Genomic DNA, 22,404 nt, shown 5'->3' with positions numbered 1-22,404 from the left:
ATTCTGGGCCCCTTCTGACCTCCAAATTAAGCTACCCAACCAGCTAAATCATGATGAGAGAGATGGGCAACTAAACTCAACAACAACAACAACAAAGGAAATTGAAAGAGATGGGGAAGAGATGGAGTATATTTAAATCTCTATCTATATATAGCTATGGAGTATCCAGAGCTTCAGAGATGGGTTTTAAAAGGCTTGATATCACAATCAGCAAGAAGACATTTTTTGGGCTTAAGTAGTTATATGGTTCCTAACTAAAGTAGTCTGATTTATTATTTTGCCCACATGAAAGTTGTTCTTTGTTCATTCTTCTTGATTTCATGAGTTTAAAAAACTAAACTTGATAGACAATTTTAATTTTTGTTGTGCCTTTTTGTTCAGATCCCCTACATTCCTTATGCCATAAGGAAAGAATTAAATATCTCAATAAAAATGAAAACCAACATGTATTGAGAGGTTGCTATGTGCCAGACACTTGATGCAAGTCCTGAAAAAGAGTCCTATGAAATAGGCTCCATCATTACTGCCATTTTTCAGATGAAGAAACTGAAACATTAAAGTTGCTAAGTAAACTTGCCCAAGATACCCCAGCTGGTAATGGTGAACTCGGGCAAGTAGATTTTGAGGTCTACACTTCTAACCATATATACCACTTCTTTGCAAAATTAATGTGAAACTTTGCAGTCTCTGAAACTGTTCAAGATTCAGTCTCCTTTAAACATGTCCACTCTAAACACCCTTGCTTTTGAGTGTCCTGGCAAAAAAAAACATATGGCCGGGGTCAGTACATCTTAAGCCCTATTTGGAAAATCTGGCCTCACTGTTGAGGGGTCAGACCATTTGCAAACTGACAGAATCTGCCTCACCATTGGAAAAAACAAAACAAAACACAAAACTTTGATCAATGGTATAAAAACCAAAGTTAAAGTAATACCTCGTATATGTCTTAGAATTGTGAAAGGTGGATTCACAACAATTCCTGTTTACTCAAAAGTCATACCACTGATAGACTTAAAATGACATTCACTAGATTCTAAAATACAAGAGTAGCCCACTTTAAAGATTATCTTTAATTCATTATTTTTTCCAGTTCAGTCATTATAAAATGCAACTTAAGTGTTTAAGTTCTGGATAAAATTTCTCAAAGTGAAGACAGATCTGATCTGCCATTTTCAAGTGTGCCAGGTAGTGAGGAATTATGCTGGTTTCTGCATCTGGGCCTTAACACATAAATGATTATACATGTTCAGAGTCTATATATCTTTTCAGTTTGTAATATAAATTTGTCTTCCTTCTCCTATTAAACTGTAAGCCTCTTTCAGGGTAGGCTCCACATTTCTTGCTTCCTTTATCAAGCTGTGTATATTAAAATATGCTGTTGTCTTCCAGTCTGAACTGCTGTGGTTTTGATATCTCAAAGAGGTTGGTGGGAGTTCTGGCTGATATTTAAAACTCATCATAGTTCTTGGGTCTGAATACAGTGCTTGCTTTTTAATATTCTCAAACCCCATCCCAGGCTAAGAACTAGCTTCTGAACCATTCCTTTGACAAATTAATAAGAAAGGGATTTTTTTTCAAACTTTCATTTTAGAAAAATGGATATTTTTTTCAAATGGCAAGATGCTGTGCAAGGGGGTGACAAAAAGTACTGGCCTATGCTATTAATTAGGCAGAAAGAAGGAGTTTAGATTTCAAGCCTTACAAACATACCCATTCAGCCTTGTTCTGTTTTTCTGTAACTCTAACAGTGTATGAACTCGAACGCTGAAAGTTCTGGAACTTTGTTGTTGTTGTTGTTGTTATTATTATTATTATTTTAATTCATTGACATGAGAGGAGCCCTGAGAAAGGAAGTGAGAGGGCACAGCTGTGAAGAACTGGCAATTTGGCATCTCCAATCTTCTTAAACCCCTCCCCCGCTATTTTAGCTATTTGACCTGATTAAACAACTTTGGGATGTTAGCCAGATTTCTGTATGCCAACGAGGCCCCTATTCATGATTTAGTGCGATTTCATCTACTGGGGAGCTTCCCCGGCTGCCCAGTGGAAGCCTGGCTTCACAGAAGTCTCCCAGTTTTGTCAGGGGTTCGCCAGTGAGGAGTTCAAGCTGACTTGGAGCCAACACAGACAACGAAAGCCTCGGGTCATAGCGGATTATTCAGTAGCAAGTTTTCCACCTTGTATCTCAATAGTGAAAAGTGACGCCAGAATCCCGTGTGCTACTCCCCGAAAGAGACTCTGGCAATACCTTCGGTCTAGTTACTCTCTTTCCTAGTAGCAGAAAGCGTTTCCAAAAGTTTTCTTAAACCTTCTCTGTCCCTAAGCCTAAAGGTCAGAGCGCCAGGTCCTACTTGGCTCCCCAGTCGGCCAGAATCTGATCGTTTCAGAAGTTTCGGCGGCGGGGGGGCGGGTGTAGATGAGAAGAGGTAGTAGTGGGGAACCGCGCAGAGTGACCACCGCGCATTACGTAACGAAAGCCCTGGCTGCAGGAGGGAGCGAGCCTGACATTGAGACATTCCAGGGGGAGGGGAGTTGCTGTCCTGGAGTCGCCAGGAACGGCGGCTGCAGTTCCAAGAAACGAGAGAGAGAGAGAGAGAGAGAGAGAGAGAGAGATGGCCGAGATAAAGAAAACACTACGGGAATGAGAATGTTAAAAAGCCTTAGGACCCAGAGCATTAGCAAACGGCTGGGCACGTGTAGTAATTTGTTAGACGAAACGGCAGCCTTCCAACTTCTACAAGGGAACAAGGGGATTTGCCCTTTGGGGGATTAGAAACGTTAACAGCAAAGCCAAAAGCTAATGAATGGGGTTCAGTGGTTTGTTGGCAATACTTAAATATTTCTATCCAGGAGCGCAAACTCTCTGCAATTACTCAGAAAGTAGGATCTCAAATCAAACTAGAATACTCTCCCGTGCGTCTCCACTTTCCCCAATCCGAAAAGGAGCTGCTCGCGCGGTACTGCCCCTTTAAGACCTGCTTGCTCTCGGGCTCTACAAAAGGGAGTGACCTCTGGGCTTTGACAGCTCCCCTAATAACTACCACCGTGCAGGCCCCGCCCATCTGGCGACCAGCAGCGCCAATTGGCCAGCAGGCCGGTATCCCGTGCTCTGATTGGCTCGCCGCTTCCCCTGAGCGAACCTTTAGAACTCTGAGACAGACAATATTCTGTTACATTGTAGCAAAATGGCGACTGTCATTCACAACCCCCTGAAAGCGTAAGTAAGACTAAAAAATGTACATATTCCGCCTGGTTTCAATATGAAAAAAAAAAGGCGCCTTCCGCGTGCCGAGCGCTGCCAAAGCACTGCGCTTGCAGGCGCCTGCAGCCGCGGCGGGGCTTCTCTTTTCTTTCAGCTCTTACTTCTTCATCTTCTTTTTTTTTCCCCCCAACGCGCAGAAATGTCAAGAGATGCAATTAACAAGAAGAAAATTGTTACATTTGTGTTCTGCTTAATTGGAGGACGCACCGAGAGGGGTTTTCGGCAGGGGAGCCAGGCGCTCGAGCGCTCTACAGGGGGGTCGTGGGCAGCTCGGGGACAGCACGGTCCCCCGAGTGCCCGGCCTCGCGGGGCGGCGAGCGCGGCGCGGGGGGCGGCCGTGCTGGGGGCGAGCGCCGGGCCGGGGCCGCCTGGGTGCACTTGGCTGAGCCCCGCGCCTCCTGAGTCCGCAGCCCCTGCCGGGCTGCTGGGTCCGCCGGGGCGAGCGGATCGTGGCACCTCCGGAGTTTGCCGGGCGCTTTACGCCTTCCGATCGCTTGCGGGGAGTTTGTGCAAACCTTCCGGAGTTGGGAGGACCGCAGGGGGAGCAGTGGGTCCCGGGAGCCCTGCGGCCCAGGTGGTTGCCCGGGGCTTTCCTGCCGGGGCAGCCCCCCGAGCGTGACGGCGCTCCGGGCGGTCACCGGTGTGTGTGTGTGTGTGTGTGTGTGGTGTGTGTGTGTGTGTGTGTGTGTGTTTATGCGTGTGTGTTTGTGGGTGAGCTGGCTGTAGTATATTAACGACTCGGGTTAACTTGGGGTTGATTTGGAGGCAGGGAACCTGCAGGTCTTATGAATGGTGTTCTCGCCTCCTCTGGGTGAAAAGCCGAAGCGGGCGGAGAGGCAGCTTGGGGCTCCCCGCCTGAGCCGGCAGCTTCTGCTCCCGGCCAGAGCGAGGGGCAGGTGCCTCTGGCCGCCGCCGGGAGACTTTGAGCGGACGCCCAGATCCCGGACGCAGGGGGGCGGGCTGGGCGAGGACATGCGGGGACCAGTTCCCGAGTCCGACAGCCAATTCCTGCCTGCCTTCCTTCCTCCTCCTTTTCATCCTGGCCTCCTTCCTTCCTTCCAGTCGGTGGAACTGTTAAGCCGCCAAGTCCGAACGCGATCGCGGAGCTTCGGAAAACTAGCGTCGCTCTACAAGGGGTGCTATTGGCAATGATGCTGGCAGAGGAGAGCTCCCCTCCGGATCGCCGCGCGATGTGGCTCCGGGGTCCGCGCCTCTGGGACCAGGACTTCCCAGCTGGGCTGGAAGCCGAGGGCGAAGGGAGGGGGAGGTGCCGGTGGGGGGCGTTTCATGCAGAATTCTCCCGGGTGTGTGACCGATGCCCGTGCAGGTTCTTTCAACTCAGCGCACCGCGTTGGCACCCCAGGCTCCTCCTGGAGTTGAAAACCAGGTTCGCACCGGGGGAGGGGGGGGCGCGGTGGTGGGGGGGCTGTTCCCAGCGCTAAGGAACGCGCGACAATAATAGCACGTGTTTGCACCAGCTTATCTCGCATCAGTAATAGGGAAAAAGGTAGTAATGCCCCCCGTATCGGAGTTTTAAATACACATATATATTAAAGCTGCCGTTAAGAGGATACTGGAAGATGCTGTTGATCATAGAGCGGCTCCCGGCTTTAGTTCTCGCTCGCAGGTTCCGATACACTGCACTTGAACGCCACAGCGTTTCACCCAAGAAAGAAAATGTTTTATGGCAGAATAAATGGGCGAACTTCGCCGCATCCTCGCTCCGGGTCGCTCGCCCAGCCACACCGCTGATGATGTGAGTTTCTACCGAACCTACAGCTGGTTTGCAGTTTCCCCATTTCCAGCCGAAATCACATAGGCGGGCCGATGCCACCTGGTAAACTCAAGTTAGAGAAATCAATTTCACATGTGCGCCAGGTTTGTTTCCTACTGGGAAAGCGGTACCATCGTTACCCTGGAGCCTGCTCACGCGCGGGCAGGCGCAGTATCTCTACGCTCCAGGGTTTCCCAGCTCGCTCCAGTTTTTTGTTTGTTTGTGTTTTGAACTGCAGAAGGGTGCGTGTTTGGCGAGGGAGTCTGAGTAGGGCGGCATTAGAGGTGGAGGAAGGGACGGAGAAGCGGGCTGGTTTAGTGGAATTAGTTTTGAATTATTATACTCGTACTCTGTATAATTAGAGACAGTTGCAATGAGATGTTTTGTAATTCTGTGTCGCCACACACACGCACACGCACACACACACCCACGCGCTAGCATATACACAACACCCCTGCCTGCTTTTTCTAGATGGGAGTTGAGTGGTCATTTTTAGTTAGCCTCTCCTTTTTGCATCCCAAACCCTTTCCCTGGAGGTAAGGGGGTGTAAACAATACTCACCTCCCTCTCCCCGCGAGCCAAGCCTCCTGCGCTCCGGATGGTTTTTAACTCCTAATGCAGGAGCACACACGTTGTTATTGGGAAACCTACACCATAAGCCTTAATTTTAGAAAACAACTTGTTTAATAAAACATCTTATACATTTCATTTGTTTTTAAAAGTTGCTGATGGGGAAACAATACACACGTAAATAAATTATGCATAGGATAAATTAGAACAAAGCGCAGAGACACATCCAGCTAAAGGGATGGATGGTGGTGTTGGCAGGAGGGGAGCAGGGAGAATGGTTTGGAGAGCTAGGTTTTTATCCTCTTGTGTCCCTCCTGACAATGAAACGGAGCTGAACGACATTAGCATTTTCTCTGTGTGCGTCGGAGTCTCTCTCTTCCTTTCCTAAAAAAAAAAAAAGCTAACAACACGGACGCCCCCTACAGAAACCATCACACAAAGGTTTCCTCTAGGATTGGGGAATAAAGTGGTGGTAGGTTAATATGCTGGGGAAAAAGTAAGCTCTGGTTTCATGCAACACCTCTGTAGGGCTCTGCCTACCCAGAGTATGGACCATTTTTCATTATAGCTTTTCCATGTGGGACATTTAATAATTTAATAGCTCGGGTGACTGGATGGTACAATTTGAATCTCATTGCTTTGGGGTCTTCCTTAGGGTCCCAAGCTCCTTGGAACCGTATCTCCTCTCTTAGCAGTATGGCTTTCTTCCTGCCTGTCTTTGATGCTCCTCAACTCCCTTTCTTATTCCTCCTCCTCGTACCCTTCACCCCCTTCCTCTCTGAAGCTGACAGTCTGGTTTCTCTCTGTTGGCGCCTTTAACATCTTATTACTGCCCAACAGGGTGTTAGAGGCAGAAACAGGAGCCGCCTGGACTGATCAGATCACAAAGAGGACACGGCGGGTGGCCCCACAACCAAGCAGTCACATCTGGACAAATAGAATTTAACAGCATTGATAGACTTGTATGATGTGTAAATGGGGATTACACATTATTTAATTTAGCAGCTACATGGTCTGAGCTTAGACTGTGAGTAACCCTCACTTCTTACATGGACAAGCAAGCGAAGGGCCATGTAATGAGGTAAAACCCATGCAGGTAACATAGATATGGGTTTGGTAAAGGTCTATGTAGAAGTAAGTCACATTACGTATTCTGGTTGATTTCTGTATACCTAGGAAACATGATGCTTTTAATATAGATTCTAATCTTACTCGATATTCTAGTTCAAGTAAACCACCCTCCCCCAAATCTGCTATCAACACTTTAAACAACTTACTCTTTTATTAAGTCATCAAAACCCTGGTTTGTATGCACTTAACTGGGAATGTCTGCCACCTTCTGCCAGACTTGATTATGCACATACGTATCTATTATTATAACTGCCTGCTTAGAAAAGAATAACTGTTATTATTATTTAATTATTCTATATAAACCAACAGGGCTTTTCCTCAAGTAACTATTTGTTTAAAAAGAATGAGACCAGCGAACTATTTCGTCATGCTTCTAACTGTGAACCTACAGATACATAATTGTACTGAAACTCTTTTGTAAGTAGTTTCCCTTGCTTGGAGGTATGTGTCTCTATCTGTTTTGTTATTAAGGACACAATTCTGGGAGAAGTAAATACACACTTACTTAGCCAAGTTCAAACAACAGGTCATGTGAGTGGATGGACTTCAAATCTTCATCTCTTTATACATCCTAGGATATGGATATACTGTATTGTAATCTAAAGTGGTTTCAGTGCCTGTGAATGTTGTGCAATTGTGGCCATTTGAGAGCCAGACCTCACTCTTGCTGTGGCACTCAGTTTAGATATCAGGGAAGAGAGGGTGGGGGGAGCTGCATTCCTGGTTCTAATCTCCTCTTAGCTCTTTCTGTCTGAGTAGGGGGGACCGTGGGTAGGTACTAAGTGGGGGATATGGCGGTTGGGACTTTGTGAACTTGTTGCCTTTTATGGGCATCATTTTAGCCCCTTATGAAAAAGGACCCTCAGGTATTTTAAGCCAACAGATGCCTAAGAGACACATTCTCCATCTACTTCTGATTGCCACTCAAAAAAACAAAACAAACAAACAAAAAAAACCAAAATCCCTGAATTCCCCAAACTTCATTAGCACACATTATTTTTCAGCAGGAAGAGTGTCTGGTTTTGATGAGATACCCATAAAGGATATTAATTTCTGCCAGAACCCAAGTAGAGGCATTGTCCCAGGGTAAATCTCTGAAAATAGCCTGCCTTGCAGACCACCTGGGAGACCTCTAGAGATGGCTAAGAGAATGGACAATGCCGAGATCCCCAAGGTGGGTTGGCATTCAGAGGACACTTAATTGGACATCTCATCTTTCTCTGTCTTTATGCAATCATGCAGGAAGCTGGAATTTGGATACATCTGAGAAAGACCATAATGTCTAAAGCTGCTTCAGAGCCCTCTGCTCAGATCAAGGCAAAAAATAAAATGCCACGGTCAGCAGGCTTTGTTTTGCACCAGAAACAGAAAGGAAACTGAGGCTGACTTCTCTGTTTTCAAAGCAGAGCCTCCACCGATGGTAGTGGTGGTGGTGGTGGTGGGGGGGGGGGGCGTGGGTCATAAAAGACACCAGAATCCAGGTCTGTTTATTATCCCAATCTCGACAAAATAAATTTTGTGGTTTTTGAACGTTCTGAAAGTCAGTAGAAGACAGAAGCGTAGCCAAATGTGGCAAGCCCAGGGTCAAAGAAAGACCACAACCTGCTGAAGAGTTTTTGGGCAGCCTCGGTTTATCCAGCAGGAGCCACTGTAAGTGTGATTCCCAGCTCGAGATAGTCTTTGACTATGTAGCTCTTTAACAAGGAAAGATAAAGTGTGGCCTGGGGCTGGGATGGGTGGCAAGTAGGTGAGTGGGTAAAACCTCTGTGTGGTCCAGAACTCTGAAAAGATGACCATTTCATGGGCAGAGAACCTGATATTATGATCTATAGCAAGTGCCAAAGTTTTCTTTAGTTGTGTCAGTGACTGGGGCGAGATGAGGTGTTGTGGTGTTTTTCTCATTTGTTTTTCTTATTGGTCCGGTTACTAGTGTTTCACAGTCTGTGAGGCCATATGGATGAATGGGGCTTAGCATCGTAAAACTGTCACCCAAGGAAGGTTTTTGAAGCCTGGGATTTGCATCAGAGTTTTAAAAGCAGTGGTTAGAAGGTGTTGGGTGGGGGTGGGTGGGAAAAGGGGACAGGGCTGTGTCGGGAATTTCTAGGCTGTGTTTGTGAAGGGTAGTGGTGTGGGGGGTGGGAAAGGGGAGAGAGAAGCCTTGAGAAGGCTAAGAGTTAGGGGCTATGTTTGGAAGCAGGGAGGGGCGAGGGGATTAGACTCAGAGTGCCTAATAATGGGGTTCAAATAGCCCACAGTGAGTCCTTCTCCACCCGGGTCTTGGATAGGAGTCTGGGAAACAATGATGACACATGCCTAATCCCCCCTTTCCCTCCTCCCTTCCCCCCACTGAATCCAGAGGCTGTGGTCATCTCAGGTTGCTGTGACTTGAGCGCAGTTGTGTCGTTATTCACTTTGAAAACCTGCTGTGTGTATTAATTGCCATTGGAAGCTCCAACAGAAAAGGTTTTGCATCTCCAGCTTCCCACCTGGCATCAGTGTGGCCCCTCTCTCGAACTGTGTCACTCTCCCATGTTCATTTCTCACCACTTGCCTGTCTCTGTAGCTGTGATGACTTCAGAGTCACGGAGGAGAAAAAGCTCTGAGAGAGAAATCCAGAGCCTTGAGCACCTGCTCCCAGTGGTGCCACGAACCCGCCATTGAATCTTGGACACAGAGCTTCTCTGAGCTGCAGACCCCTTGTCTTTAAGGTGAGGGGGATGCACCCAAATTCCCAATTGGATGCCCAGATTCGTTTCAGGTCAAAAGCTTGGTGGTAGCTCTTACTATGGTTGATTAGGAGAGGGGGGATGGTTAGGGGCCAAAGTTCAAATTCTTTCTCATTTTTAAAGCGTGTTTCTGAGGGGGATTTGTTAAGACTGGGGAGTTTTTTGTTAGTTTCATCTTCTTGGGTCCAGTCTTGCCACATCATGCTACCGGTTGGGGTTCTAACCCTGATGGCACCCCTTTCCCTTCTCAGCACCTAAGGCTGAGGACCAGGTGGTGGGACCTTTAGAACATGGGTTTTTCTTCTGATTCTCCTCCGCGAACACTTTTCTTCTCATTAGTACCCCAACCAGAGGAGGGAGAGAGGAGAGAGAAGACTTATCTGGCCTCTTTTGCTGTTTATTGGCACTCAGATAAAGTTTTTGGTGATAGAAAAGACTGGAATTATTGACAACACCTGTCTCCCCTCCCCCCACCTTCTTTTCTTTAAATGTGTGGAGGGAGAGAGGGAAGCAAGCAGAAGATTGTTCTCTTTTGGATTTCATTTATCCACAGTCTCCCTGGACATGGTCTCTCCTCCCCTATGGCACCCATTCTATTGACATGGAAATAAAAGTGCTTACTTCACTTCCATATGGGCAGCTGCAGAGCCCTGTCTGTTTAGTGAGCTGAAGTAAGTGGACCTGTACTGATGTCTCACTGTGCTTCCTTTAGTGGACCCCGTGTTGCCACTGAGGGAATGGAGGTGGCTAGCAGACTTGCAGGGGCTAGCTGTATCCTGGTGGGTATTAGCAATTATCTAAATTGGAATCCACTGCCTCTCCTCTTCCTCCTCTTGTGATATGCCTCCAGAATATTCCAGATTCCTCGGGGGGGGGGGTGGTTATTATCAGGCTTTCCTTTGGTTGAAAACTCCTTTGGTAATTTTCTACAAGCCTAAAGAGGAAGAGAGGGTTGCAAAACCCATCAGAGAATTCACAGAAGCCCAAATTGTGATTCTCAGGCAAAATAAGAGAGAAACCAAAATGGTTACCCTGACCTCCAGCAGACAGACGCAGCCCCTTAATTTTTTTCTCATTGTGGTAAAATATACATAACATGTATATTTAACATTGGTGACATATAAATGGGCCACTGGAGCCATTCTAAAGTGTACAATTCATTGGCATTAAGTACATTCATAATGTTGTGCAACCATTGATAGAATCCATCTCCAGAATATTTCTATCATCCCAAGCAGAAACTCTGTACCTATTAGACAGTAACTCCCCATCTCTGGTAACAGCCATTCTGCTTTCTGTCTTTATGAATTTGCCTTTTCTAAGCACCTAATCACACAATATTTGTCCTTTTGTGATGGTTTATTTTACTTAACATCATGTCCTCAAGGTTCACCTATGTTGTTAAATGTGCCACAATTTCCTTCCTTTTAAAAAAAAAGATGTATTTATTTATTTTAGAGAGAAAGAGTGAGAGAGAGAGAGCAAGCCTGTGAGAGTGTGACAGGAAGGAGGGGCAGAGGGAGCGGGAGAGAGAAACTTAAGCAGATTCTCCACTTAGTAGGGAGCCTGACTTGGGGTTCCATCTCACAACCCTGAGATCAGGACTGGAGCTGAAACCAGGAGTCAGATGCCTAACCGATTGTATCACCAGGGACTCCAAGAATTTCCTTCCTTTTAATGACTGAATAGTGCTCCATGGTAGGTACATACCACATTTTGTTGATCTACTCCCCTGAAGAGGGACACTTGGCTTCCTTCTGTCTCTTAGCTATTGTGAGTATTGTGGTTATGAAGATGGGTGTGTGCATAGCTGAGTTCCTGCTTTCAATTCTCTTGGGTATATGCCCTTCATTTTTAGACTCTTTAAAATTTAGGGACTACATTTCTAAATAGTAGAGGCAATGCCCACTTTGTAAACTTAGGGAAAAATACTAATACTGTTGTAAAATGCAACCTCCTTATCCCCTCTCCCCTGTAGGAATACTGTTATTTTTTTGGCCAGGTGACTCCTTGGAGAACCCAAAGACTCCCTACTTTTATCCCCAGCCATGCAGATCGCATTCTGCTTGTCTCCACTGCCTCTGGAGGGCACGGGGTGTGTCAGGGTTGGACGTGGGGAGGCTCCAGGACCTGGTGAACCTTGGAGTGAAGGTATGGTTTGTTTCCTGGGCAGGGTGGAAGTTTCGTTTGGCAACAGGGGGCAAGGGAGCACCAGGCAGCATGGGACAGCTTAAAAGGCCAGAGTTAGTAAATCAGACCTATTGCCTTCCTCAGCAAGAAGGGTTTGGGAGGTCTCCTTTCTCCTCCCTTCCCCCTGCACCCGGCCCTGCTTGGCCCCCAAGGTGTCCGAAATAATGGGTGCGAAGACATTTCCACAGGTGTAAAGTGCACATGGGACGTGTAACTAGAAGGGCGGTTTCAGGGAGCTGACTGAGGCCTTCTCAGAGTCAACCATTCCTCATATATTAAACATTATTTTTATATATTAAAACTCAAATAAATGAAATGAGTACGGCCTTACACAGCAAGCCTAATCATTGTTTCTCAGGAAATGCAAAGCCTTACTCATCCAGCTGCGTGTAAATAGCCCCAGATCTCACTGGGACTTTCCCCATTGTCTGGGTAAGAAATAGGTGAGAATATGAGCTTAGGGGAAGCCCTCATTTCTTTTCCCATTGTCAGCTCCGAACTGAGTGGGCCCCACAACATCAGAGGAAACACAAGCTCGGAGAACAGAGGGGAGAGCTTTCCGGGAGCTTGGGCTTCCGTCATCTGGCAATATCTGACTCCTTCTATCAAGTCAACTTTAAGGAAGAGAGGAGGAGAGAAGTGGCGGCGGTGGGGCTCGAGCTTCGGTCTGCTGGTCAACGAGGAAGGTGCGCTTTTAACACAGGAGATCAGGTGTCCGAGTTGATTCTTTATGTCAAAGTAGACCATGGGGCGCATGGTGGCGGAGGTCAAAATTCTAGAGAGTTCCATTTTCATCACCAGCCTTCAGAGTCCAGCTTGCTGCAACACTCCAACATTCCTTTACCTTATAAAAGCAAATTAAGTAAAAAATGTCATCTGGGCTCCCATTATCCTCAACTAACAATTCTTTACATATCTTTGTTTGCTGCCCGGTTAACTCAGGAGAACTGTCTCACCCTCTTCGGGGCTTTCTTCATCCTGTCCTGGCCAACACCGATGGCCAGCTTGCCCCTCAGAACTCGGTCAGCAGGGTAGCCTCCCTCCCTGCATCCAGAAGCTTCCCCTCCAAGGAAGGCCTCCAGTCTGTCAGTGTCTCCTTCCAGACTCTGGTTCTTTGGCAGGGCAAAGTAAGTCCTTGTAAGCCAGAAGGCGGGACTCCCCCCCCCTAGGCTTTTCCTAGGGAAACCACTTGGATTGGGGGGTGGGGAGGGGAGGCAATGTGGTGCTGGGGATGGGGGAGGGCAGGGTGGATGGGGTAGTGGGAGTGGAGAGAATATATTCTCTCCTGCTAATTATTTTCCCTGAGGACTTAGCCAATGCAGAACCATCTATTATCGTGGGAGCGCTCTATGGTGGTTCTGCCTGTGATGAATGCTAAGTGGAAACAAGCAAGAAAAATTAACAGGCGGCTGCTTCTGTCCACCTAATTAAAATGCATATCCAAATGCATAATTCCTTATGTTTCCCCATGCACACACTCCCCTTCCAATCCCAGTTCTATGGAGGAGAAAAAAACACTTTCCCCCAATCATTTCTCTTGATTATATTTCCATCAAGGAAGAGCTGGAGGGTTCCCTTAGAAGAGAGAAGGGCTGTTCTTGTGACACTTTGAAAATCGCTGTTTTGTAACTTAGATTGATTCTGAAAATTCTGAGCTGTTTTTTGTTTAAAACGAAAAACAAAAACTTTATCGGACTGCAGAAAAAAGGGGGAAGGAAAGATGTAGAGAAAGAAAGGGGGGAAAAAGGAGAGAAAGCAAGCAAGCAAGAAAAAAAGTTCCCATCATTTTTGCTGACGTTTTTGTTTTGTGCTAAAAGTCTGTGTTTTCTGTTTTTTTTTTTTTTTTTGAGTTTTTTTTTGGTTTTTGTGTTTTGGTGCTAAAAGTCAGCAATGAGAATTTTTAAGGTCTTTCTTATCTACCCTCCCTCTGTTCCCTTCCCTGACTTGGCCCTACCTCCCTCAACCACCCCCCCCCCGCCCCCCCGGACAAACATCACCCAGGGTTTTGTAGAGAGATCGGAGAAGGTGCAGCTATCTGTGATCAGATAGAGAGAGAGAAGAAAAAAAAAAAGGCGAAAGCTTCTGCATTTGGGGCAAGATCAGAGATACTGACATCACAGTTCCAAGTATGTTTTGAATCCAACAACAATACCTCTTCATCCATATCTTCTCCCCTCTTTGTTTGCTGATCATTTTCTCCCCATCGAAGAACAACTTTATTCAGTGGCCATAAAATATTTAACAGACGCGAAACTTAAGTCACGGGGTTCAATTTGACGTCACGGCTGTTTCTGCAGCAACCCCCCTCCCTGGACGGTAACCCCCCCCACCCCGAAGCCCCTTGACTGCCCTCCACAGCAGCCCCAGCTGTTGATTTATCAGGGCTGGCTGGCTCAGCAGTGCATGGAGATTGCTTTTAATTAACTCTCTTCATTTTTCCCAATCTTCAGGGAGCAGCAGCCCTTTAATGATTTTAATATTTTATCTGGATTTATATCCGCCTTATTTGTTGTTGTTTGACTTCCGCATTTGTTCTTCCTGAATCTCTTTCAGACTGATGTATTTATTGGCCCTTTCCCCCAGCCCCCAAGACCTTTCTGGAGAAGGAATGACGTGTTCTAAGAAGGCCCCGTCTACCCAACTTTTCTAGTACCTGCCCAGGGAGAGGGGCCGGTGTTGGCCTGTGTGATGGTTTGGGTGAGAGCCTTTGTGTTGAGATTCCCAGGCTCACCTGACTCAGCTGCAGGAATTTCTGAGCTTTCCATTAAAAAAAAAAAAAATCGGAATTTTAGAAAGTAAGATCTCTTTGCCTCTTTCGGGCTTGCTGCTTCTGAAAGGGAGGAAGCTGCCTGCAGAGTTGGATAGAGGCTGCTTCCTGGGTCTCCAGTTAGCTGTAGGTGGAGGTCTGGATGGAGGTGCAAGTCAGATCTTTGCCACTTGATGTGGCTTCCGAAATGGCTGGGAAGAGCCTGTGTGGAGGCGCCAGATGCCTTCTCTACTCTGGCTGCCTTCTCCCTCAACCCTCAGTTCTGTGTTCCTGTGCCTGCTTCCCAATGCGGGGGCAGGTGGGTGGGGGGAAACACACCATCACTTGCACACCTTCCCAGCTCTGCCTTCCAGCTGCAAAGTCAACCCCTTCCCCCCACCCCACCCCCGCATCCCAGAGAGACCTGGCAGGCAGACTTGCGTGGGGGGCTCTTTTTCGGCACCAGCTTGTCCACAAAACGCCTTTTTGGCATCTCGGTTTGGTGATGTGTCTTCGGGGTGACCTGTTGCTAGGCAACTGCCAGCTAAAGTTTGAGCCTGATCTGGGGATTGCAGAGAATTGCCCTGGGTGACTCGTATTCACATTTCGGGACCTGGCTTTGCAATTCTAGCTCTGGGAGTAGGAGACCGAAAAGACATATTTCCCCGGGTTTATGGAAAGAGGTATTGGTTTTTAACACCGTGCCCAGCACCTGGCACACAGTCAGTATACCTAGATGTTGGTTTTGGTAATGAGAACGGTGATTTCTTCCCCTCATCCTTTTCGCTCTGCTACTTCTGAAAACCTAGGACAGTTCAGAGACCAAACTCTATGTGGGAGGCAGAGACAGAAAACCATGGTTTCCACCCCACACTGTGGGGTTCAGGCTACTTAATGTCCTGTGGAATGTCTCTTTCTCATCTCTCCTTGGCAACTGTAGACCCTTTAGAGAATCCTATAATTGTGGTGGGTTGTCTTCTCAGAAAAAAAAAATGCATATACATGTGAACATCTACATGTGGGGTTCCTGGACCTTGAGGAGCCCATTTGTGGATGCCGTGGGGGTCCAGAGGCTCCAGGTTAAGAACCCCAGAATGCAGGGCATGGGTGAGCTTGTGATCTTAAAACGATGCTTCCGTATCCCTGCTCAGAGGGACCGTGACCCCATCCTCTCCTATAGTCTTACCAAAGCGCTGTGGCTCCTCCAGCCCCTCCCTGCCCCAGGCACATTCCGCGGGCACCTACCTGCTCAACTTCCAGGCACTTCGGAGGCCCCCCGTTTTTCCAGTGAAGTCCGTGCAGACCCCCAGGTAGAATCGGCCACGCCTGCCTTGGCGCCATCGTCCCAAGATCTTGGCCGCTGAACTACTCAACTCTGGTTAGTCAGAACAAGGCCCTGGAAGGCTGGGATGGTGGTTGCCTGTGCCTGTCCACTCCAGGCTCTAGCACAGCAGGCCTGGAAGAACTACGTGTAGAATAGCTGAGCAAATGAAATCTCAAGCAGACATACTGCCCTTCCTACTTACTTCGCTTCCAGCCCTGTAGGGCAGACACGTTTCTCACTGTCTCCCTTGACTGTAGGAGTCTGGAAAAGGCAGCAGAATTCCTCTCTCTAAATTCTTCAGTTTCAGGAGTTGGGAAACAGGCACCAGCCTGACCTTGCTTGCACGTGGCATGTTTGGCTCTGATGAACGTCGGTGTCAGTTATACCAGCCCTAAGTTTCTTCACCGTTTCATTTTTGTGGAGTTAAGACCTACTTTGGTCTTGGGAAGCCAAGACAAGCCTTCTTACTTTGCTCCTTTCAGGGACGAAGTAAGTAACCTGAGGCTTGTGAACAGCCACTGATAAACTGACCATGTTTTTCTTGAGCATCTACTATGTGCTCAGCTATGTATGTATAGGATTTCCTGTAGTGTTATTTATTTATTTATTTATTTTTAAAAAAGATTTTATTTATTTATTTGACAGACAGAGATCATAAGTAGGCAGAGAGAGAAGCGGGGGTGGGGGAAGCAGGCTCCCCGCTGACCAGAGAGCCCCATGCGGGGCTCAGTTCCAGGACCCTGGGATCATGACCTGAGCCAAAGGCAGCGGCTTTAACCCACTGAGCCACCCAGGTACTCCCTGTAGCATTCTTTATATCTGAGGATTTTTATGAGTTTTTAAGATGGAGGAGGCCAGAAGGTGAGAGTACCATAATGGTTTAGCCCAGTGTTGGGACCTGTCCCATTGAGTTTTGGAGGTAAAGATGGCCCAGTCACTGTTTTCAGATGTATATTCTTGGAGACATGCATTTTGCGTACTTTCATGGAACCAGTGCCTCCATGGATAAAGCTTTCCGAATGACTCGTTGTCCCGACTATGGTCAATGCAGATAAATTTGCTTGACAGTAAAGCAAAAAATGATGTCTTGGAGATCATGTGGGGGCCTCCGTTTTTCATATCAAGAGAGAGAAGAATATCACTGTCACTTTTGTATGTACCCTTACTGCTTTTCCATGCTCCACATCATTTCGCAGTGGGGCTCTTTGGGAGAAGGGACCACCCAGCAGAGAGGCCTGGTTCTGGGTCAGGAGTAAGGTGAAGACCAAAGGTGGTGATGGGCTCCTCGAGTCAAGTTTTATTTCAGATTCTGGTCCACCAGACATCCTGGTGCAGGAAGCCAGAGAAAATGCTGATGGCGCACCAAACTTAGGTTGTAGAAGCAGAACTGTACAAAAGTGTTTGTCAACTCAGAAAGGTCACACCACACCAGCACTTTCTCTCCAAGTGACTGTGCCTTAGTCCCAGCGTGTAGCCCTCGGTGCAGAGGGCTCGCACAGGGCTGGCCAGTTCCTGGTGCTCATTTCCTTTCTGGGCAGTCATCCCAGTATAACACATACTTATACATATTCTGTCCTCATTTTATCTAATTACACACATCTCTGGGGGATGGGAAACAGGTTTGGATCATTCGGTTTTAGGTCAGTGATGCACAAGGTGGCTGAGATGAACGCTCCTCCATAGAGTTCTGTGAAATTCGGAAAGTTCCCGTGGTTCCCCGGTCCAGAGCACACCAGGGGGCATTGTTTGCCATCCCAGGGGCTGGAGTTTCGGGTCAGCATGAGAGGAGGGATGGAGCCTGATTGGTTCGTGAGGCTGAGCCTTCTGAGACCAAGCTAGCCCTTGCTGTCCTTTGAGAGGTAGGATTCTTGTGTTAATATTTGTTGAGCTGCCAAAGTGAGAGGACCCCATAGTATAGGTCCCTCTTCCGGCAATCATTTGTTCCCACCCATGACCTGCCCGGAATGAGACTGGTTTCCTGAGAAGTACAGAACAAAAGATGCCCTGATTGATGGAACGATCTTGGTTATTGCCCCGTGGAGTTCCTGTCTCCTTTTCGACCCAAATGAACTACTTTGGACAATATGAAAGATCTGAAACGTGCCCACCCTTCTCCAAGACCCATGTTGGGCAGCCTTGGGCCACTTCCTGGCCTCTCTCCTTCAGGCTGTATTGTAGCTTTTTGAAATCCCCAGGAAAGAAAAGTTCGCTGGTTACCCTTTTATTTTTCTTTTGCTTTCTGCTTCTTATTTCATTCCTTGACTCAGGCCTAAGCCTCCCCAGCGTTCTCTGAGCCCTAGATAGAGGAATAATCCACTTAATGCCTAATATCAAGGTTTGTGTCTCCAGCCTTGGTTTCTTTCTGACCCCTTGGCCCCTTTGTCCTTGCCCTGTTGACACCTTTCTCCTTTTCCTCGTGCATCTTACCTTGATCAAAAAGCCCTGAAGGGGCACAAAAAGAAGGGAAGAGTATTTGCTTTGTCCCCAGGAGGACACACTCAATCTCGTGCCTGTGGGCGTGGGGAGACGGGAGGAGGAAAAGGTCAGAGCTTGCACACAGCAAACCAGGTGAGAAGAAACACAGTGTGTGAGGTTACTCTGCACTAAATGAGCGGACCAGCCCCTTAGGGGTCTGTGAAATCAGAAAAGAAAAAGCACGTCCTGTGGTTGGGGTGTCAGAGAAGGTTTCAGGGGGGAGGTGGCTTTGAGCTGAGTCTGGAAGGACAATGGGGTCTGGTCAGGCTTAGAGGAGCAGCGGAGGGCTGAGGGTGGGGAAGGGCAGGCATGACAGGGAAGTGAACAGAGATCTGGGAATCATTTGAGTAATTCCTTCTAGAATCCCCTTCCTTTCTGGGGGAGAAAAGGCCAGATGGGAAGGAATGTGTGGAGGGGAGCGAGTGGATCTGTTTGGCTGGATGGGAGTGGAAAGGTGGTCCATGAACAGAAGGTAAAAATGGGAAATAGCCTGGCACCTGGTTGCTCTGAGTGGAGGCCCAGTGTGGCAGCCAGTTCCTGGGAAGTACTTGAACACCTCGGAGGCCAAGAGAGGCTTCAGGGGGAGGCTGAGCAGCCAGCCTCTGTCCTCCAGCAGGGAGGAGGATTGCCTGCCTCTGAAGACTTCCTCACTAAGGTTCCATGGAATCCTCATTCTTGGTTTCCTTCATAATATGTTCTGGGTCCTTTACAGGGTTCCTCCCAGAGGTGTAGGGTGCAGGGGGCACACGGGGGGCCTATGCTGGTGTGAGCCCCCGTCCCATCCACTATAGGACAGTCCTGGCCCACACATGGGTAGATTTGCTTAATAGGGCAGGACTGTGGGGTGCCTGGATGGCTCAGTGGGTTAAAGGCTCTGCCTTCAACTCAGGTCATGATCCTAAGGTCCTGGGATCGAGTTCTTTGCTCAGCAGGGGTCCCCTGCTTCTTCCTCTCTCTCTGCCTACTTGTGGTCTCTGTCTGTCAAATATATAAATAAAATCTTAATAAATAAATAAATAAATAAATAAATAAATAAATAATAGGGAAGGACTGTGGCATAAAGCCTGTTGAAGCAGTCAAACTAAAAATCTTTCCCCCTCTCTATCATTCAGTCACCACATCTTTTCTTTCAAAATAACAGCAATAACCCATAAAGGGTATAAATAAAATATACAAATGTGGTCAAGGGAGGAAAACATAAACGCTGATCCTTGTGGCTCAATCAAAGCCTGGTTCAAATCGGGGGAGCGGGGCTGCCAGTCTCTAGGACTCTACGATGCTGTTTCCTTCTGGGACAACTCAGCTAGTTTATCCTGCAGGTCTTACTCCCTCAAAGCCACCCAGGCACATGGGCCCCCATGGCCCATTCAGCCTGTGCACCTGTGTGTTGCCCTGTCCCTCCTGCAGGAAGGCCTGGGGCGCAGGGAGTTTTCGGGGGGAGGCGGGGCATCACACCGGTGCTCAGCGTTCCTTAGAGCCCTGCGCTCTGGACGCCCCAGCACTGTCCCAGGGAACAGCAGTGTGGCGGGCAGGGTCTCTCTGGCTGGGGCCTGGAGCTCAGATGCAGGCTCTGGGGCTAGAGAGTTTGAGTTCAAATGCAAGATCCCTGACAGTGGGCAGGATTCCTAACCCCTCTGTGCCTCTGTTGCTTCATCTGTAAAATAGGAATGATAGTTTCTGCCTTCTGAGGGTTGTTGGGAGAATTAAATAAGTTAATACATGTTAAGTGCTTGGAAGAGTTGGCTCTCATGACCTTCTTACTAGATGTTCACAGGGACCCTGCTTTTCTGTCTGTAAGATGGAGAGATGAACTAGCTGATTTCCCCCCACATGGTCGTCTTAAGGAAAATGGGATCTTAAGTAAGAGAGCCTCTGATTTCATCAGAAGAAAGAAGCTCTAGAACTCTGGCATTATTATTATTAATTTATTTTTTACTCTGAAGAATGTGTGAGGGAACTTTGGGAAAGATTTCGCTGTGGGATGTTTTGTCCGGGAGTTTCGATTATTGCATGCTACTTAATCGGTGCCCACGGTGGGTCCTTCTGGGAAAGATCGAGAATGTCACCGAAGCAGAAACACAGCACTCGGAGGGGAATAGACTCGGCTGTGATTGAACTTCAGGCTCATGCTTCCATCTACTGCAGCCTCCTCCAAGGGGGAGACAAGCCCTTCCTTCCTGGAGGAGTCCTGCCCCATCACAGCTAGAAGAGGGCTTGGAAGTCCTTCTGAGCGAAGTGGGGGGCCGTGGAGAGTTGGTCCGCGCTCTCGTGCCGGGGCGGGCACCGTGCTGGTCTGTGGCCCTCCCTTCCCGGCGGGCGTGTGTAAGCATGTTCCTAGCACACGCTTGTGGTCGGCAGTGCTCTGGATTTGACAAGCTGGCATTCCACACTCCAGATCTTCCAAACACCAGACCCCTATGTTATTTTTAACCGTCCAAAGTTTTTTCCACGTGGTGTAATTGATGGGACTCAGTAGCCTAGTCAGAGGACCTAAACTTCAGCTCGCCTGGTCTCCCTTGAATGGGCATGTGTCTGATGGCCCAGCAGAAAAACCACCCTGTTTTCTGAATTGACTGGTCTAAATTTCCCCACCCACCCTACCCCCCAGTTCATCGCTGGGGGAGAAGAGCATGCAGATAACCCCAGCTCGCCTGTTTCTGTGGCTCCAGATAGGAGGGAGGAAGATCGGTGCTGTCTGTGACTTTCTCCTCCTTGTTGTCTCTGAGTCCCATTACTGAGGGACAAAGTTCCGGGTCCAGAGAGGTGACAGGAAGGGCACTGAGGAGGTTGGTCCTCAGACTGCTACCTCCTCAGTCTGCTCTGGCCTCTTTTCCAGCCCCTACTTTCCCTGAGGGCTAAGTCACATTCTCATCGCCCTCTGGGGACAGTCCTGGACAGATTTAAAAAAAAAAAATTTTTTTTTAAAGAGCCTGAGATCTTGTCTGGTGACCACTGTTCTTGTGATAATGGAGAAGGTTCTCAGTTACCCACGTTCAGGAGAAAGTGCACTGGCCTGTCATATACATCATGAATTTCTCCAGCTTGTGTCTTGTTTCTCTTTTTCATTCACAATCTCTCCAGACAAGGGTGCACTTGGCATTTATTTTATAGTAGCAGAGCAAATATAATGTACCAGTTATTATGGCAATGGAAGCAAAACCGATTTGGACCTTATCTTTATAGAGCTTACAGTCTAGTTGGGGAGACAGACACTAATCATATAAATATATAAATAAAAGTTGGATCTGTGTTATACTGGAAAAGCCAGGAGGATGTAAGAGAGTATAGCAGGGAACACTGTTCTGGTCTTGTGTGTTGAGGGAAAGTCTCCTTAAAGAGGCAACATTTTATCCCAGGCAGAGGAATGGCACAGGCAAAGGTCCTGTGGCATATTGGAAGAACCAAGGAAGGCTGTTGGGGCTGGAGTGCCATAAAAGAAGGGAAAATGGGGCTCACGGTATGGTGAGAGGTGAGGAGGGACGAGAACACACGGGCCTTGATGGGAATTTTAGAGATGTGTACTTTTCCCAAAGAGCTGGGACCAGTTGTAGAGTTTTCAAGTTAGGAATTGGCTTGATCCAATCCACATTCTAAAAATATCCCCCTGGATATATAGGGAGATTTAGCAGTAGGCCATGGGAAGGGAAGGACAAGTGAGTTCTGATGAGACTTTTCTGGGTAAAATGTAGAAAACAGAAATACGATAGGAGCATGTAAATGATGGACAGGGTATTAACTGGAAGAGGCCATGACAGTAGAGTTCTCCCTGTACTTGCTTTCCTCCTTCCTGTCGTTCTCAGGCCCATCTGGTAGTGGAAAGAAACTGACGCCCTGTCCCCAGCCTGGGAAGCTTTTGATTCTGTGGCTAGATGGATTTTCTTCCCAAGTAGAGTTTGGAGCAGTTTGCCTCCCTCTGCTGTGCTTGCGTCTTGTTCCAAACCGTTCCTTTGGGCTTCTCAAGGTTGGACTAGCTACAGGAGGTGCACCTGTGTGACTGATGGACCGGTAGGCAGCTGGGCCTTCCCTTAGACCTATCGAACCAGAATCTTGGGGGTGAGGCTGTGCAGTCTAATTCTTCTGTCTTCTAAAGCTTGAGAACCACCGTCCCCCAGCCCTGTACCTGCAGCAACAAATGTAATGAAGCTTTAACTGTGGAGTTGGGTACATGTGGACCAAGGAGGCACAGATGGTCTTCTTTGGGCCAGG

General features: G+C 47.8%; 1 protein-coding gene across 7 annotated transcripts in view; it reads left to right on the top strand.

The window, feature by feature from the left end:
* Window positions 1–3,163: 3,163 nt before the first annotated feature.
* Window positions 3,164–22,404, top strand: part of DPF3 (double PHD fingers 3) — a 262,662-nt gene continuing 243,421 nt past the window's right edge. For 2 of the 7 annotated variants that reach the window (XR_014312417.1, XM_082733505.1), the window contains exon 1: window positions 3,164–3,217. Coding sequence is in view for 4 of the 7 variants with exons in the window: in XM_082733505.1 (XP_082589631.1) it covers window positions 3,186–3,217 (32 nt within the window). In the remaining 3 variants the exon portion in view is untranslated. Of the gene's footprint in view, window positions 3,218–4,094; window positions 4,650–22,404 lie in introns of those variants that run through there. The other 5 variants (XM_082733502.1, XM_082733503.1, XR_014312419.1 and 2 more) reach the window with 5 other exon arrangements.

Source organism: Mustela nivalis (assembly GCF_964662115.1).
Source record: "Mustela nivalis genome assembly, chromosome: 6".
In the NCBI taxonomy this organism is placed as follows: Eukaryota; Metazoa; Chordata; class Mammalia; order Carnivora; family Mustelidae; genus Mustela; species Mustela nivalis.
Note: the sequence above shows the minus strand (reverse complement) of the source record. Positions and strands in the feature narration are given on the sequence as shown.